Raw genomic sequence first — 20,302 nt, 5'->3', positions numbered from 1 at the left:
CTTTTAAAAAAAATTTAAACATTGACTATATGAAGTTATAGATATAATACTGTTTTGCAACGTTCACTTGAAAATCCTGTTATCAGAATAATTAGTACTACGTCTCACTGCGTCTACTGCGTCTCAACAACAAGACAACAAACCATATGTGTACAAATGAAACAGATTGTTTTTAAAACGTTTTTATTAGCTCGCTTTCTTGTCCGGTACAAATTTTCCAATCAATTTTATACTAACTTCCCGATGAGCTTGAAACTTGAAACATAGCTCACAAATGGAAGACAAAGCAATATTATATCTTTTAATTTTCATATTTCCCTTGGGCTACACCCCATGGGCTTGTTTTTATTAATTCGCTTTCTTGCAAATTTTGATACTTCCCGATGAGCTAGAGACTTGAAACTCGAAACATAGCTCACAAATGGAAGACAGTGCAATATTATATTATTGAATTTTAATATTTCCCTTGGGCTACGCCACATGGGCTTGTTTTTATTAGCTCGCTTTTTTACAAATTTTGACATCAATTTTAAACTAAGTTCCTGATGAGCTAGAGACTTGAAATTTGAAACATACCTCACAAATGGATGACAATGCAATATTATTGAGCGGAGCGAGCGAAGCGAGCGATGCTCTTATACGTCGACTCTTATGCATTTCGTAATACGCAAACTCCTCCTAGACGGCTGAATCAATCATTTTCAAATTTTGCATGGTGATAAAGACCATATCGGTGAGTGCCAACATCTAGGCCTATATGGCGTTAAAAAAATCTCTCAGGAATCCGCCCCACTGGGTCTCAAAGTTTCAATGTAATCCTTATGGAAGCAGTATTTGACACATAAACAAAAACATATGATCAGCTGTTGACTTTTGAATGCAGTAGAGAAAGAAATACTGATAGCATTAATCCACAGATATTAGAACAGAAACGGTATGGATCATAAATATAATCAAATGACGACACTAGCTTGAGATCTGTGACGTAGGAAGTGGTGAAGGAAGTAGTAAAGGTGAGTAGTCCGGAGTGTGGAAACTGTATATGACGATTACATTTAGGTATCTGCATTCCTAAAATTCTATGGGAAGGGAGGAAAACGGGTCCGCGACGTAGCAAGTGGTGAAGGGAGTAGTCAAGGCGAGCTCTCCGGAGTGTGGGAACTGTGTTTGACGATTAGATTAAGGTATATGCATTCCTAAAATTCTATGGAAAGGGGGGAAAACGGGTCCGCGACGTTAGAAGTGGTGAATGAAGTAGCCAAGGCGAGCTGTCCGGAGTGTGGAAACTGTTTATGACGAGTATATTAACGTATCTGTAATCCTAAAATGCTATTGGAAGGGAAGGAAACAGGTCCGTGACGTAGGAAATGGTGAAGGAAGTAGTCAAGGTGAGCTGTCCGGAGTGTGGAAACTGTTTATGACGATTAGATTAAGGTATCTACAAACCTAAAATGATATGGGAAGGGAGGAAAACAGGTCCATGACGTCTTGATGACTCCACTCAATTTTGTGGATGCCTTTGCGAACGCAAAGTACGTAGTAGAAAAAGAAAAGAGTAGTATCATTTAAGTTTAAGAGTAGTATCAAAGAACGTAGTATCATTTAATTTTCATATTTCCCTTGGGCTACGCCCCATAGTCTTCAAAATTTTACATGTTTACATTTTTAAAGAATGTAATAATCCTAGATGTGGTGAAATCTTTCATTCCTACTCTCAAAAAGATAATAAGTAATGTGATAAGCTCTATTCTCTCAAATGGATCAGGTCAATTATTTTCAAATTAACAATTTAACCCTCCTTAACTGGAATGCCAATGGGCTTAGAGATGAACGTGCTACTTTTATCGCGTTTATGGTGAGACATCGATGCGTTTGGCATCGATATTGCGTGCATTACTGTGACACACCTGACCAATGTGGAAAATTTCAAAATTAATGGGTATTCTATATACAGGGAAGATAGGCCTAATCCAATAGCTTCAGGTGGCGTTGCAATCTTTGTGCGAAGAACTTTGGACCATCATAATATATTTTTACCTCGTTTATCTTCGGTAGAAGCTGTTGGTGTAAAAATTAATTTAAGTCATGGTGCAGACTTTCGCTTAATTTCTGTCTACAAACCCCCGAACAAACGGCTACACAATAATGACTTGCAGGTGCTGTTTGCAGAAAATTGTTCGACTGTCGTTATGGGGGACCTAAATTGTAAACATCAGATATGGGGTTGCAGAACCACAAACCCAAATGGAAACCGTTTGTTACGACTTACAAATAACTCAAACGTAATGATTGATGCGCCACAAGAACCAACACATTTCCCATGGCAACCTAATTATCAACCAGATATACTAGATTTGGTTTTGCACAACAACTTTACAGCTCCAATCATTCAAAATGTTTTACCCGAGCTGGACTCTGACCATTCTCCCGTTATAGTCCTTTTTCACGCAACCTCAATTTAGTTGTCCACCTCAACGATTAATTAATGGAAAGATAAATTGGGAAATTTTCAGTGCAGAATTGGATAAATGTTTAGGAGGTATGCCTAAATTATCTTCTTGCATCGAAATAGAAAACTCTGTAAAAATATTTACCGAATCATTGAAAACTTGTGCCAGGAAAGCTATCTGAAATCCCTCACGATCCACGCCAAATAACGACTACCATCATCCTCCGATGAGAATAATGCGTCTGATTAGAGAAAAACATAAAGTTAGACGACTTTGGCAGCGATACCGTCTACCACACTTTAAAAGGCAACTCAACGAACTGGGAAGACGAGTGAAAACAGAACTCGAGGAATTTATAATAGACAACTATAAGAAGTATGTTTCTGATATTCATCCGAGTGACCCAAATATGTGGAAAGCAACTAAACGTCTTTTAAGTACTCCTTCAATCATACCTACTGTAATGAGAGTAAGAATGAATTAAAAAGAACTTTTATTACCTTTAGAAAGGTTTTTAATAACTTGAACAATACTACATTGAATTATAATGGACTTGTTTACAAACACAACAAAACAATAATAAAGAATTGAAGACACATGTTTTTTACTACATTCTTCCTCCCTAATGTTAATGAACGTAGTCATTTAAATAATTAGAAGGTCTTCTGCTTCTGAAACTTCTTCTCAGATATGTGTTATGGTTCTCTCCTCTAGAAGCTTCTTGTCTAGGTTGTAAATTCTCGGCAGTAGTATTCATTTCATCTTCTTGGTTCTCTGTTGATGATGGACTAGGAAAGTATTCAGATTCAGGTTGAGAAGTGGGTAATAGAATATTTTCATCGCTCTCAAAATCTGTTTGCTCTATGTCGGTTTGGTACTCACCAACCGGAGCAAGATGACGTGTAGACACGGTAGTTTCTCTTCCGTCAGGCAACTTAACATGAGCATACTCGGCATTCCCGTGAAGAAGTTGGACCTCTTCAACAAGGGGCTCATACTTGGACGTACGATTGAATCTCTTCAAGTAGACAGGGCCGGAATTGAGAAGCCATGAAGGAGCTGAAACACCATTGTTCCCAGATCTACGTGGATGTAAGAACATACGCTCGTGAGGAGTTTGATTTGTGGCTGTGCAAAGTAATGATCTCACTGAGCTGAGGGCATCCTCTAAAACTGTCTCCCATTGGTTTATTTCTAAGTTAAGTGATTTCAACACCAGTTCAATTGTTTTCCATAGAATGCCGTTATACCTTTCAACTTGCCCATTACCTGCTGGATTGTACGCAGTGGTTCTACTAGTTGAGATTCCAAGTGAGTTCAAGTAGCTTTTTAAGTCTTGGCTCATAAATGATGTTCCTCTGTCCGAATGTATGTAACTAGGAACCCCAAAATCAGAAAATAATGTTTTTAGTTTCGACTTAACTGTTGACGATGACATGTCTGAACAAGGGAAAGCGAAAGGGAACCGTGAAAACTCGTCTACTATTTCTAATAAGTAACGGTTTCGACTTGATGAAGGCAGCGGGCCTTTGAAATCGATATTTAGCCGTTCAAATGCAGAAGTGGCTTTAATCAAAATCCCTTTGTGTTTGAAGAATCTAGGTTTCACAGCAGCACACACATTGCAGGAGTTTGTTATTCGTCTGATTTCATCAATCGAGTAGGGCAAGTTTTTACTTCGAACCCAGTGGTACAAACGTGTCACACCTGGATGACATAGATTCGCATGTAAATCAATCAACAGTTTTTCTTGATTTTGGATTGAAGAACATACTCTAGTCAGGGCATCTGCAGCCATATTATCTTTACCGGGTCTATATACAATATCATAATGAAAGCACGACAATTCCAGTTTCCACCTCATTATCTTTTCATTTTTCACTTTGCCATGACGGTTGTTATCGAACATAAAAGAAACCGACCTCTGGTCAGTAATCAGCTTGAAATGTTTACCAAACAAATAGTGACGCCATTTCCGCAGTGCTTCCACAATAGCTTGTGCTTCTTTTTCGACACTTGAATGTCTATGTTCTGCTGGAGAAAGTATCCTTGAGAAGAATGCGACTGGACGGTTTGATTGAGTCAAAGTAGCAGCAATGGTACTCTCAGATGCATCAGTTTCTACGATGAACTGTGCTTCAGGGTCAATGCAGCTTACTACAGATCTGATGATTTCACTTTTTATAGTTTCGAAAGACTGGAGCCCTGCTTTGGACAAAGGGAATGTAGTACGCGCAAGTGGAATCACTTTGGTAGCATAATCTGGTATAAGTGATGCATAATGTGAAAACATACCAAGGGTCCTCCTCAGTGATGCGGTGTCTCTGGGTGGAGGTAAATTTTTCAAAGGATCTAGTCGACTGGGGTCAGGCTTGATAGTTTTGTTTGATATATGATAGCCCAACAAGTTGAACGATCGCAGTGAAAATGAAGACTTCTCATTATTAATCGTTAGGTTGTATTTGGATGCAGCTTCGATAAACTTTTTTAAGTTTATATCGTGTTGTTCTTGTGTTTTTCCACAGATTGTGACATCATCAAGATAGGCGTAAGTGTCTTGTAACTGTTCTGTTCGGATGACTTGGTCAATTACACGTTGGAATGCTGCCACCCCATTAGTGACCCCAAACGGGATACGCTTAAACTGGTAGAGTTGCCCACAGGCCTCAAAAGCTGTGTAGTGCTTTTCTTCATTTCTTATCTTTACTTGGTGGTACGCACTTTTCAAGTCGATAGTACTGAAAAACTCATAATTTGCAACTTTGTTAACGATATCATCGATTCTAGGTAGTGGGTAAGCGTCCAGTAATGTAAAACGATTTATAGTCCTGGAGTAGTCAATGACCATTCTTTTTCTATGATTTTCAGTAGTAACTACTAATGCTTGAGCCCTCCATGGAGACATACTAGGCTCTATAACATCGTCTTTAAGCAATTTACTTACTTCGTTTTCAATAAACTTTAAATCATCGGTGCTATGGCGATGATACTTGATAGCGATTGGCTTACATTCCGGTTTTAAATTAGAAAACAAAGATACCGGTTCTACAGTTGAGGCTGTCACGCTACATACGGTTAGTTGTGACTTGTTGCCACCAAAGACTACTTTAATACTTGCATGGTTTTTCAAAATATCATGTCCAACAATTATATCTGCACAAAGATCTGGTAACAATGAAAGATTAACTTGCTTGTAAAAGTGATCAAGAATGACAAGATTTACTTTGCACTGACCTGTTATGTCGGATGTGATTGATGTAGTAGCCATTGAGACAGTACCCCTACCTGGTTTTATAGGAATACCTAAATTAAGAGCAGTAGATTTGTTTATAAAACTTAGAGAGCTTCCCGTATCTATCAAAGCAGAGACAGATTTACCATTAACTAGGGCTTGTACTGTACTCTTTGTTAACCCACCGGGCGAAGCTGCTAGGTCAATAGAGTTCATTACTTCTTTAGATTTATCCAATTGCTTGGTTTGTTGTTTACCTGCCCTGCAGACCTTAGCAAAATGCCCCTGTTTACCACAGTTATGACAAATTGTATTTTTAGCTGGACATTTGACCCTAGGATGTCTTAGATTACCGCAAAAGAAACATTTTTCAGTCACAGCAGCTAGAGAACACTTTTCTAAACTGCTTGAAGTTGCATCAACATTGTGATTGCTCGCTTGAGTTTCTTGGGACGAAGTTGCATTTACTATAGATTGGAAAGATTGAAAAGCTAATGATTGTTCATGTGCAAGTTCTAGGGATCTGGCTTGACTATATGCCTGATCTAGTGTCAACGAAACATTTTCTAGTAAGCGCTGGCGAATTGCAGAAGATTTTATTCCAGCAATAAATGTGTCACGGATATAATCATCCCTATTCTTTTCAGCTGTGACAGCTTTAAACTGACAGTCTTTACTTAGTAATTTTAAAGCCTGGAGATATTGGTCAATAGTCTCCTCAGGTTGCTGCTGACGTGCAGATAGTTTATGTCTGGAATATACTTCATTTACAGGTTTTACATAGATACTTCTTAGCACAGATATAGCATCGTTATACGTACCGCTTTCACTTATGTACTCGTTGATTTCCGGAGTAATAAAGTTTATAAGTATTTTGAGTTTATCGGAGTCGGATGGTTGTGGTGTGATGCTGGTAACAAAATTCTGAAATGTTTTGTGCCAATGTGTCCAACCCTTACTTGCAGATGATGAGTTAGGATCTACACTAAACTTGTCTGGCTTTAGGATCGTATCCATTTCACAATATCAAGTTATTAAAATTGTAATGAGAGTAAGAATGAATTAAAAAGAACTTTTATTACCTTTAGAAAGGTTTTTAATAACTTGAACAATACTACATTGAATTATAATGGACTTGTTTACAAACACAACAAAACAATAATAAAGAATTGAAGACACATGTTTTTTACTACACCTACGTTGAAAAAAGACAACCTAATCTGTGAGACTGATTCACAGAAGTGTGAACTGTTGGCAGATTTTTATGAAACTACATTTCAACCCACTGATTTTGCTGATTATGGTGACGATGAGATGGTGAAAGAAACTTTGAATGGACAATTTTTATCTGCTGAACTACCAATTAAGTTTGCATGCCAATCTGAAATTAAAGCAGTAATTAAAAAACTTCCACTCCGTAAATCACCTGGCCATGACCTTATTCCTAATATTATTTTGAGAAATCTCACCAACAAAGGCTTTTCATATTTCACATCAATTATTAATGCATGTTTGTCTAAATCTTACTTCCCTTCTATTTGGAAGCATGCGGAAATATCAGTTATTCATAAACCCAATAAACCGAAGTCTTCTCCATCGAGTTACCGTCCAATCCGCTTACTTTCTACGCTTTCTAAAGTCTTTGAAAAAATCATCTTCAAACGAATTGCCTGTTACATGGATGATGCAAATATAATTCCCTCTCATCAATTTGGATTTCGGCCAAAACATTGCCCATACATCAAATCCTACGAATATATGAAACGATAGTCAAAGGGTTTGAGAGGAAACAGCACACAGTAACGGCATTTCTTGACATATCTCAGGCATTTGATAAGGTATGGCATGACGGTCTTGTCTTTAAATTGATTAATTTCGGATTTCCAAAATATTTAACCAGTATTGTAAAATCGTTTCTCTGTCACAGGACCTTCTCTGTTAAAATTAGTTCTTCCAAATCATCTGTATGACGAGTCAATGCAGGAGTTCCACAAGGTTCAATTTTGGGCCCTGTATTGTTCAATCTATACATGGCAGACATCCCTCTTCCAGAAGACGCCTCATTAGCTCTCTACGCCGACGACACTGCTATCCTGTGCCAACATTCCGACATCCACGAGGCCACGTATTCCCTGCAATACTCTGTGGATCTTCTCATTGATTGGTTCTACAAGTGGAAATTTCGCCTAAATTCAACTAAATGTGAGACAAAAATATTTTCCTTGAAAAAAACATACATTGCCACATGAAATTCAAATATATGGTAACTTTCTACCTTGGAACCCTGATGACCAGGCCATAAAATATCTTGGAGTATGGCTGGACAAAAAACTTAATTGGAACTACCACGTTAATCAAAAACTGTCCCAAGGTTATGCACGCCTTGCAAAGCTTTTCTCTTTAATCAATAGGAAATCTACTCTGAAGCCAGCTTGTACAGTTCTAATCTACAAATCAATAATTCGGCCCTTGATTACATATGCATCTCCTATCTGGGGATTAGCTATATCAAAAAACAAACTCTTCAAAATTCAAGTGATTCAAAACAAAATTCTAAGAATAGCGGTGAATGCTCCCTGGTTTGTTAGAAACAGGCATATACATGAAGAACTAGGAGTGGAGTCTATCTCGGCCTTTATTGAAAAAACCACCTCAAAATTTCTAAAATCTTTAAACGATGTTCCTGGTGCATTAACTTTTCATCTTGGTGAAGCAACTGAGAACAGGAGGCTATGTCGAAGGCTCCCTCAAGATCTATTGGATGAATGAAGCCTAAAGACGATTAAATTATTCTCTAAATTAATTATGTTACAGGGTGTACCAGGTTTGGGCGAACCCACGATGTTATCTATCTATAATATTAAAACGAAACTGTATTTTTTTATTTCACGATTCTGAATCAACCACTCGACGGATTTTCATGATTTTTGTATTGAAAGAAAGATAATTTTGAGAACTAGGGAATGTCGAAGCCATAATTTTAGTTTAGGGCCCCAGTTTTTTAGAAATTAAGTTTTAATTTTTAAAAAGTCTAGCAGCCGACGCTAAGATTCTAAACTAGCTTTTGGCATAAAATAATTTGCTTAACATAACAGCTGTAATAATTCAGCTTTTGTGTCACAAATTCAGCATTTGGATAAAAATGTAAAGCCATACTTAGGGTTGACTTATTTATACTATGTGAAATGCTAATCATTGATACGTTCAATTCTTCTGTAAGAGGATGACAGATTAATTAAATATACATAGTAAAATACTAGGATGTTCAAATTATTTTTTAAAGTAATCTTTGTAATCTTAGATTTGTTTTAGAGGAATATAATTTGTTTTAACTAACAGCTGGTTAAATATAAACTATGGAACTATGAGGTTATTTTATTTACTCTTATTTTGTCATTGATTATAGGAAATAAGTAAGATTAGTAGAGATAATTAGACCACAGTTTAAAATAGTTTAGACCAAAATTAATTAAACCACAGTACAAATCGAGGCTCTGTACACGAGTCTTATAATGAAAAAGGATAAATGAAAATTAGTTTACTGCTCCAATTTCAAGGAAAGAATAGAAAAATAACAATGTTTACATGTTTTAATTCTTCATGGTAGCTTTCTGTTTACAATTAATTTTTGTCTGCTTTAACTTTGTTTGGATTAGGCCCGGAAATATTGATGTCATAAAAATAAGATCAAGAATAATCAAGAATCACGATTTTAAATTACCACCACTCAGCCGGGTTTTATACAAACATAAACAGATGGATGACGTAGATTGAACACAACGTCAACATTGAACACAACTAGGATACTGCATTAGACAAACCATCCTTTTATAAAATCGTGTTCAGTTGTGGTTACGTTTGGGGGTGCCTATATCAACGCCCCCAAACGTGAAAATATCACTTTTATTTCAACTATGAATATATTGTAGTTTAAATTAACTAATATGGGAAATTACGATGTACATTTATTCAATGAGGGTGGGTAATTATCAATGATAGAACTGATAACGGTGTGGATAATAAACATTGACAATTACGTCATTAGCTTAACTAGCGTGTTTCCTTTTTTCCTGCTACATGTGACCAAATTAATGTTATTTGAACCAAACAGCTGTTTCAAACTGTTGTTTTTTTTTTACTTTTCTTTGTTTACGCTTATTTATTTAGCAATTAATGCAGTGAAATTGATATAAAGGATAAATGTGACGATTAGTTTTGATGTTAGGACACCAAAGTTAAATTATGTGTACTATGAATTTTATTGGATATTATCGTTTTATTTTAGGTCGTTTCTATTCAGACCTACTGGAAATTGTGTATAGTAGTTGTATTGTGGTGATAATAATTATGGAAGAGGCAGGTATGCTATGGAAGGTGGTATCGTTGACTAGGTCTATACACTTCTCAATTGACTATTACTCTCTCTACTGTAGGCTACTTATAATCAGTGTGCGTAAGTGCGAATCGGCTGCAAATCTCACTTCAACGCTTTTCACATCGTAAAAATTGCAAAATTGCTGTTTTATTGTAAAATTATCGGATTTAAAATGCATATCGTATGGCCTATAATGGAATAAAAACATATTTGGTCACACAACATTTGTTTACAAGAGGATTTTCACATGAAAACTGCAAGAAACTTTGTCTTTATATGTGTAAACTAGCTGATCTGAATTGTACACGGTTTTAACTGACTACTGAATTCCCGTACGTAGGACGGGCTAACACCTCGTTATAAATAAAATTAAACTTAGCAATGTGTAGACTAGCTGCTACTCAATTGCTAAGGTGTTTAAAATAAACAGCTGATTCTATTAATCATATGTCTTTATGTAATCTTTGTTATTTGTTTTTCTCCTTTATTGTTTCAGCAACTTTGACACATGAATGACCAAAATTTATTGACTTTAATGGGGGATTAGAGGTAGAAAACAAGTGTTTCAAAAAATGTTTGTGACAAAAGTTATGTATTTTTTAGCGTAGAATCCGATTGTGTAATCAAAATTGGTAGTTTACGTTTAAAAAAGTCAACTTCCGGTCTGAAAAAGCCACTTCCGGTGTGATTTTGGATTTGAAATTATCACCATTTGGTAGACCGTGCCCAATTTAGTTAGTTTTGTATTATTTTTTGTTTGTATGAAAAGGTTTCCATCGTTTTGAAAGGGGTGTACGGGTGGTTTTGGACACCCGGTATATATATTTGAACCAAAACAGGTGAAACGCACAACATGGAGTAAAATATCGTGTACACATGATAGGGTGCTATAGTACAATTGGGTGTTGCTCGTCCTGCACCAGTGAATAGCGTTTTTACCCTACTATACTATGGGACAGTTGGTGGGTTGCACCTACTCCTGGTTCAATGAATAGCGTTATTACATAAAAATATATATATTTAAACCAAAACAGGTGAAATACACAACATAGAGTAAAATATCCTGTACACATGGTGGAGTGCTATGGTACATTAGGGGTTGCTCGTGCTGCTGCTCATCCAGTGAATAGCGTTTTTACACTACTATACTATGGGACAGTTGGTGGGTTGCTCCTTCTCCTGGTTCAATGAATAGCGTTATTGCATATAGAAAATAAGGTTTGACAATTATATAGGGATGTGTAGGCAAAGATCAGGATTTTTGGAATTGGTGGCCAAAAAATGATCCCCATGTTATTCTTATGGGAAAAAACGCTCAAAGTGTCACAGGACCATCATATTGCCAATACTACAATCTGATTGAAGATAAAAAGGTGTTTGTTAATAATGTTAATTGTTATTTATGTAGTATTCTATAAAGTAAACACTAAATTAAATAGATTGATGTATTTATAGTTAGTAGGTAGGCCATACATTCAATCTAATCCATAATTATATGAAAAGAAACTCAAATAAACCTTAGATTTCCCACATGCCTATGTCTTAATCTGATATGATGCTTGAAATAGATTTAACATCGACACACATTAAAACTAAAAAGTAGAAAATAATTTATATGTAAAAAAACCTTTTAAAAACAAAACGTTTTTAAACGCTCTAAAAAGTGGAAAATAATTGTTAAATATGTGGAGAGTATAAATACTTGTAAGATTTAAAACGAAAAACGTGGGGTCCATGCAATTGATAATAATACATTAGTTTAATAGGTGAAGGTAATTGTAAATAATCTATTGCATGCAACCCACGTTTTTCGTTTTAAATCTTATTAATAGTATTAGTATTAATACTCTCCACATATTAAAAAAAATATTTTCTACTTTTTAATGCGTTTAAAACCGTTTTGTTTAAAAAAAGCTTTTTATTTATAAATTATTCTAATACAGCACACAGAATGACATTGTAAATTTATGTTTACTCAGTTTAAAAAATTACATAGCGCCCATAGCGTCCATGATTTGGAATATTCCATCTCAAACGAACTTTTGTAAACTCTCTGCAGCGTATTTTTAACGGGACAAATATTCTTATTTAACTCATTAAGGATCGTTGTACGATATTTGTAGACAGGTGGATTGAGATGGCCAACACCACAGGAGAAGTCAGCGGATCAATGCAGAGATGATCCGTCCTGGAATATGTTGCTGCAATGGCTTGACACTCGTGTGGCACCATAGACAAAACACTGTTTTCGTCTGTGCTTGGAACTGTACTGCTGAAACCACACTTTTCCCACACCAAGATGCTGTCTTAGGTTGTGTGAGCTACCCAGATCTCATATTCTGCTTATTAACTCGTCTCGGGAGATTTAATTTAGAGTTATCAGTTAGTAAAGAACCATGGTGGGGTGAAGAATTGCCAATTGAAAATACACTTCAACTGCGATGAGCGTTTAATCTTTGTTCATTGCATGATCAGAGTGGGATAAACTTGAAACTCTCTCAGATTATTAAATCCAAAGCCGTTGCTTCACGATTGCCTACTAAAATGAGCAAGTCGATCTGCCCCACGCTGTTTAAGCTGTAAAACGACTCATCATAGCATTCTAACAAAAACTTAATTTAACTAAAACTGTTTGGAAATGGTGTGTATACATTTAATTCGATCGTGTTTATACAGGGTGGTCTGGACCTAGCGTTAAACATTTTTTCAGGTGGTAGAGCAACACAAGTGTGACTCAAATCCACAATTTAAAAAAATATATTCCATACACCCACTTGCAGAAACATTATTTTGATTTTTTTAGAAAAACCTGTACATTTACACCAAATTTTAAAATTCCTCTAGTATTTTCATACATTTTTATAGCTTTGGCACTACCATCATATTCTCCATTAAAGTCTATGTAAGAATAGACAGCTTTTGGTGAGCCCAAAGCTTCAGAATTGCTATTTAAATTGATTAGAACTAAGAAATTTCGATTTTCACAAAAAAAGGTTAAAAATAAGCATACTTTTTTTTGAAAAATACTAGAGATTAGCAAATGCCTACAAAAACTGCTCTAAAATCTTAGCTTTTAAAATATATGATGAGGCATTTAATTTGCTTCCTTTTAAGTACAGCTATTCCAGTTTTAACTGTGGAAAACATTATTTAAAAAAAAAACACACTATAACAAACCAAAAAGACACACATGATATCTAGACAAGTACAAAACAAATTCCAAGTATCGGATTGATAACCAAACTAAAATGCAAGTTCATTTTAATTTATTTTTGAAATGTCCTCCATTCTCTCTGATGCAGGCCCTAGCTTTCTTCCGCAAAGAAATCCATGGGGTTCAGATCAGGAGATCTTGTGGGCCAGGGCACTGGAATTGAATACACATTTGCTTGTAAAAAGAGCTTCATCTGTCCACAAAATCTTTTTGAAATAGTGCTATTGTTCAATATCAGAATTCAGGAGGTAGCGACAGAAATCTACTCTAGCACCATGCTCTCCTCAATACTCCTTTAAAAAAAGACTATAAACGTTTGGGTAGCTGTGATTGGTGATTGCTTCTTAGGTCCCCATATTTTTGAGGGAAGTTTGAGTGGAGAGATGTACCTTGAATTTTTGCAACACGATCTGCCTTGAATTTTGGATGTGATTGATCCTGTGCTCCATCAAGATATCATTTATCAACAAGACGGAACACCTCCTCATTTTACGAATGACATTCGAGATTGGCTGAGTGCTAACTATCCCACGTCGATAGGCCGAGGAGGTCCAGTGCCCTGGCCCGCAAGATCTCCTGATCTGAACCCCATGGATTTCTTTGCGGAAGAGAGCTAGAGCCTGCATCAGAGAGAATGGAGGACATTTAAAAAATAAATTAAAATGAACTTGCATTTTATTTTGGTTATCAATCCAATACTTGGAATTTGTTTTGAAATTATCTAGGTAAAATAATAAGTAAAATTATAAGTGTTGCAGCCTCATGCTGTTTCTATAATAATAAAAACTAACATGTGTTACTTTTTGGTTTGTTATAGTGTGTTTTTGTTTTCCTTAAACCATGTTTTCCACAGTTATAATTGGAATAGCTGTACTTAAAAGGAAGCAAATTAAATGCCTCATCATATCTTTTAAAACCTAAGATTTTAGAGCAGTTTTTGTAGCCATTTGCTAATCTCTAGTATTTTTCTAAAAAAGAGTGTCTGTAGGCTTATTTTTAACCTTTTTTTAAATCAAAATTTCTTAGTTCTAATCTATTTAAATAACAATTCTGAAGCTTTGGGCTCACCAAAAGCTGTCTATTCTTAGTCTTACATAGAATTTAATGGAAAATATGATGGTAGAGCCAAACTTATAAAAATGTATGAAAATACTAGAGGAATTTTAAAATTTGGTGTAAATGTACAGCTTTTTCTAAAAAAATCTAAATAATGTTACTGCAAGTGGGTGTATGGAATATATTTTTTTTTAAATCGTGGATTTGAGACACACTTGTGTTTCTCTACCACCTAAAAAAATTTTAACGCTATGTCCAGACCACCCTGTATATTTACTTGTATTGTATGAGTACTAACTATGAATTGTGAAGTGAAAATGCTGGCAATAAACGACTCGGAGCGCAGCGTGAGTAGGGATAAAATGTCCATTAACTCAACCACCGGCATAATTTAATATACCTCCCTTCTAAGGCATGGTAATTGTATTAGACGGCGCGTGGCAATCGTTCTTGTAAGGAAGGCAACATTGTTATGCAGTGATATCAAATACATTTGAAAACAAACATTAAAAAAAATATAATAAATGTGTAGTAGCGTAACTAAAGTTATAAAATAATCTATTCCTAAGGTATTATTAACTAGCTGCTGTACCCGTGCTTCGCAACGGAAATAGCATTCAGTTTAGAAGAATGGGTACGTCCACTTAATATCATAACATATCTTGATAGTTAAAACGATCTCATAAATGTTAGCATTTCAATGATTACATTTTATTTAATCTTAAATTATATAGCTATTCAGAGCCTGTGTTGTTACAGCATCGGTTAAAGAATATTTTCTTTTAATTTCCATAATCAATGGCATAGTTTTAGAATCATAAAAAACTAAGACAAAGTTTTAGAATAAATAAGCCTACATCATAGTTGTATAATAGTATTTTTCATCACTAGGGTATAAAGTGACTCTTTTCGACCCGAGCTCAACCGAGGTTGGAAAATGAGTGAGGGTTGAAAAACACTTTTTACCCGTGTGATGAACTATATTTTAAAACGTTTTTATTAGCACGCTTTATTGTCCGGTACAAATAATGCAATTGATTTTACACTAACTTCCCGATGAGCTAGAGACTTTAAACTTGAAACATAACCCACAAATGGATGACAATGCAATATTAAATCATTTTATTTTTATATTTATTTTCCTTTGGGATAAGCCCCATGGGCTTCCAAAGATTCAATGTTTACATTTTGGAAGAATTTAAATTGTTAAATATATGTATTTATTAAAGTCAGCTACAAAATTTTAATAAAAAATCTTTAGACCATTTTTAAAGAAATTTGATTTTTCCATTATTTTATGGGACTGAATCAAAACTATCTAACCAGCTAAACATTCCTGCAACAAAGCATGGCCTTTGCTGCTGCCGCAGTGGCTTCAAAATTCAGGCCCAAAACCATGAACACCGTACAGTACATGATACCACAGATTAAACCAGCTCCCTTATGTTATCCTTATTTGTTATCCTTATGGATCAGCTGAAGACAATTCTTGTTATTTCAGTTATTTAAAACCTCGTTTTACCAAATAAAACGATCCAATCATAAACAATAGCTCATTCCCTACGTTTATTGCAAGAAATTAATACACAAATTTTAATGTTAACCCTAAAATAATATCAACAAGATTTCGTCAAAACTAGCACCCAGTGTCCCTATGATGGATTATCTGAATACAGATAGGTCCGATCCCAACATATTGTTTACTATAATGATTTATGTAATACAATTACAGTAACTTTAATACTAATTCAACTGAATAGAGCTGTCCATATTTAATTAATATTTAACTATGCTACCCATAAAAATTGTAAAATTTACCATCAAACAAGAGTGAAACATTGAGTTGACGGCAGTGCACACAAACGTAACCAACACTAAACACTCATCAACACTTACTCTATGTTTTACAACAATATAAGATGATTTACACTACTTAAAGTCAATGCTAAAAATATTCGTCTATAAAAGCATAGATAAAACATACTCCTTTAGTAGATTTCCCATCCTTATGGAACAGCTGAAGCCAATTTTATCTTTAGTTCTGTCGGGTGTACTCACGATTACTAGCTAGTATTCGTGGGTGTACTGTAGCGTGTTTTGTTTACAATTATTTTCTTGTTATTTCAGTCATTTAAAGCCCCTTTTAACCAAATAAAATGATATAATCATAAACAATAACCCATATTCTAGTTATATATTCTAGTAAAGCACGAATCATGAAATCTATAAGTATAAAAGAGGATGTTTGTATATATATTTGTTTGTTTGTTTGGCAGTGATAAACTCGGACACCGCTCGACAGATTGTAATGAAACTTTCAGGCATTATTAAGCATTATTCAAGGAAGGTTTGTGTGAAGTTTGGTGCAGATCTGTCAAAAGGGCTCCGCCCAAGTGGCTCTGGAGTTTCTCATGTTAACCTTATGAGAAATGGAATTAATGAATCTTAACAGCTGTTCCAATTAAACAAGTTGGTTCTGTTCTATGATGTTCAATAGCATTAAAGTTACAAGGATTACCAACAGGGTGCAGCACTATTATTTCATTTACATTTATGACAACAGCTAATTTGTAACCAAAAGGTGAGTGAGCGTAGCGAACGAGCTAACCTGAAGGCAAGTGAGCGCAGCGGACGAGCTCCAAACTAAAGGTGAGTGAGCGTAGCGAACGAACTTCAACCAGGACGTGATTGAGCCATGCGAACGAGATCATCTTGAAAATTAAACGTAACGGTACTTAAATTATAAATAGTCAAAGGCAAGACAACGTCTGTCGGGTTCAGCTAGTTAACTCTAAAATAATAGACACACCTTCCTGCTCTTCAGCAACATACTTCGAGTGAAGAGCGTGAACATCTCATGCTGTGACTGTTGATAGCGACAAGTAGGGGAAACGCGCGGCAGAACGGGGTGTGTTTCGCCGTTCGTGTTCGTCCCGTCGTCTGGTAGTCCCGCTACGCCGCAGCAGCATGCGGTGGATCCCATCGACGCACCGCAACCGCAAAAATGTGACAGCACCCAACCCATGAGTTCGAACCATCCCGCGGATCCTGTTTGACCGGACCGGTGAAACGGATAAATAGTGTGGCGCTGGCCTAGTCTTTGGCTGATTGTAATGGGGGGGGGGGGGGGTCGCGCATGAACCACCTTTTTTATACGCCTTGATATTGCACTGCTGTTAGATCCACACAACTGTTTGTTATTTAATGAATGACATATTCTCTTAACAGATGAATGGTATTTGAAAAAATGATGTATGTAGCTAATTTTTGATGAAAATGTGTAGAAAATAGCACAAAAATTTTGTTTTTGAATGTTTGTTATTTAATTTCCAAAATAGTCAGGCCATTTTTTAATGGACATTCTCACCAATCTTGAATATGGTACAGTACTGTAAAATGATTTGAATGTTGATCGGTAAATCTTTTCTTGGAGTAGGCCGTAAATTGGCATTTTGGCGAAACATACCCAATGACAGAAACAAATAAATTGAAATAAGTTTCGTTTTAGGCTTTATTAGACTATAAAACGTGAAAAAAATTAAACCCTTCACGATTCTACGCAATATACAGGCAAAACTGTAGTTTAATTTATATGTATTATAAACAATAATAGTTTTTTTTTTTTTTTTTTTTTTTTTTTTTTTTATTTGGGGGGTTAACGTTTTATAGTCTATGGATTTTCATTCTATCAAATAAAGTAGATTTGTTAACGCCAGTTGCCCCATCAGAAATCCAGCCGAAGCGGTATGGAAGATTGGATTGGATAGAATTGATTTTATCAGCATTTTGCTGGATACAAACGACGTTCAAACAAGCAAATCAATTCAAGCAGTAGATTGAGGTCTGAATGGCTCGTCAGTTTCGTTTATCTATTGAACAGAACATCTCTATTTACACAGCAATTTCTGTTGTAATGATGTTTTGGTAGTATACAGTGCAAACTACTGCACTTTTCTTAAAAGCATGGTTTTTTATATACTCTTTGAACAGCTATGGAGGGGAACGGGTTGATATGACAAAGAATTATTAAGGATACCCATATTGGCAATTAAACACCATCATCTTGAATGGTGAACATCAGAGACTGCAAATTGGCCATTGAGGTTATCAACATGGAAATGAGCAGTATCTAAAAAATTAGCTTAATGGGGAGAACGTCAGTAAAGTAAAGCCTTAACTTATGAGATGTGTATTTAATTTTAACCTGAAAACGTCGAGATCGAAATTTCACTATGTAATGAAAAATGTACGATCTGGTTGGGGTCAGGTAGTAAGGTGGTTATAATGCTAGACTTCTTCTTCTTCGTGACGTTGCAGCCCAGGGAGCTGAACCCCTACTAGACTGAGGTATAATACTTTTAGGAGTATGTCCTCTTCAGCCAGGGAATAGATTGCAGCTACGGCAGGGATTTGTAAATAACAAAAAAGTTTAATAACTAATTGCAATTCTGCCGCAGCTTCTGGTTAGGGTAAGTTTGGTTGGATTTTGTTTTTGAGGTTGGTTGTGGGAGTGATTCATGATTGGTCGAGTGGGTTGTTGTGGTTGGGTTGGGTGTTATAAGTTTACTTATGAATCATGAGTGGAGGAGGGTTGCTGAATTTATAGCTATTCATAGCATATAATAAACGTACAAAAAACAGGGTGACTCAATACATAAATCAACAGGTAGATCACACAGCTCATTCACATTTAATTTTATTTCTTAACAAAAATATACACTATTTTAAAATACAGACATTATTAGAACATTTTGGGTTGGGTTGAGGTAGTGGGCTATGACAGGTTAGGTAATACCTGTCCCAGTTTATGGTGAGGTCAAATTAGAATGGTTATGAATACAGTTTTGACAAAACTTCTGTCTGCGCGGACGTGTCGCTACTAGCAGAACTAAAACATACGGGTACCGGTTATTGGCAGTTCTGTCCGAACTGTAATTGATGGGGCTATGGGGGGCTTATGAGGGTCGTGTTTTGTTTATAATTTGTTTATTGTTACTTTTATCATTTAAAAACTTGTTAAACCAAATAAGAGTCTAATCATAAACAATAACTCGTCCCCTAAGTTATATAACCAAGTGTAGGTTAGTTTATGGTATTCTATAACACGTCCTGTACACCATCTATAACAAAGATACACACGCCGGTTATACAATGTACACCACATGATATACTGTCACCAACTTCCAAAGCTACCAAAACACCTCCACCTGGTGGATTGGCCCAACTTGGCCTGCTCAAAGCCGCCCGATACCTGATGCAAACACAATTGAATTGTTTTCGAATTCATCTGCAAATTCTGCTCTCGCACTAGCATACAAGGTTGTTGTATTAATAGTCAAAGATACAAGAGTATAATCCAAAATTATCCACCACAATTGCAAAACAATTTCACCGTGACTCATTTTAACTTGTGTCCTAATTTTTACGTGAGTTTTTCAAAGTCACAGGAATCAATGACAAATTTCATTCAATAGCCATATTTGTTAAAAAATGACGAATGCACCACAAATTATAAAAACGATGATAATGCAATTTTGACTTTGATACTTAGTCAGGAAACAAAACAACAGGAGGCAAAACAGGGCCTTAGGATGGTACAATATTCGTTATTGATAGCATTAACAAAAATGCACAGGTACATACATTAAAATACTCTCGCTGCAGCAAACCTGCCGTCTAAGCGAATTTCCATTTGCCTGGATTGATTTTCAATTAATCTATTAAATTAACATGTGTTTAACGAGTACCTAAGTTAGCTGCAACAGGGAAACTAATAAAGTATGTTTTTTATTAAAATATCAATGGCTTAGAATAAAATTAATAAATCCGCCAAGTTTTATCAAAATATATCCATAAACAAGCCTACTGCAACATTTTACAATATTCTCCATAAGAATAACATGGGAATTTTAAATTAACAATTTTTTTTAATTTATCCGTAACCAATCACCGTACAAAAACACTTTGACATACTA

General features: G+C 35.6%; 2 protein-coding genes across 2 annotated transcripts in view; one reads left to right on the top strand and one right to left on the bottom strand.

Annotated features, from left to right (window-relative positions):
• LOC128983048 (uncharacterized) overlaps positions 1 to 20,302 on the top strand; it is a 331,667-nt gene that overhangs the window by 25,014 nt on the left and 286,351 nt on the right. The gene's annotated exons all lie outside the window — the stretch shown is intronic.
• LOC128999757 (uncharacterized) lies at positions 3,079 to 5,298 on the bottom strand. Its single transcript, XM_054426422.1, has one exon. The coding sequence runs from the start codon at positions 5,296 to 5,298 to the stop codon at positions 3,079 to 3,081; it is 2,220 nt and encodes a 739-aa protein (XP_054282397.1).

The sequence above is a fragment of the Macrosteles quadrilineatus genome, unplaced genomic scaffold, assembly GCF_028750875.1.
Source record: "Macrosteles quadrilineatus isolate MER2022 unplaced genomic scaffold, UCM_ALF_1.0 Scaffold_1__1_contigs__length_201487025, whole genome shotgun sequence".
Lineage (NCBI taxonomy): Eukaryota > Metazoa > Arthropoda > Insecta > Hemiptera > Cicadellidae > Macrosteles > Macrosteles quadrilineatus.
Note: the sequence above shows the minus strand (reverse complement) of the source record. Positions and strands in the feature narration are given on the sequence as shown.

Coding starts and splice junctions, on each gene's coding strand:
- LOC128999757 (XM_054426422.1), bottom strand. CDS start 5,298: ATGGTCATTGACTACTCCAGGACTATAAATCGTTTTACATTACTGGAC.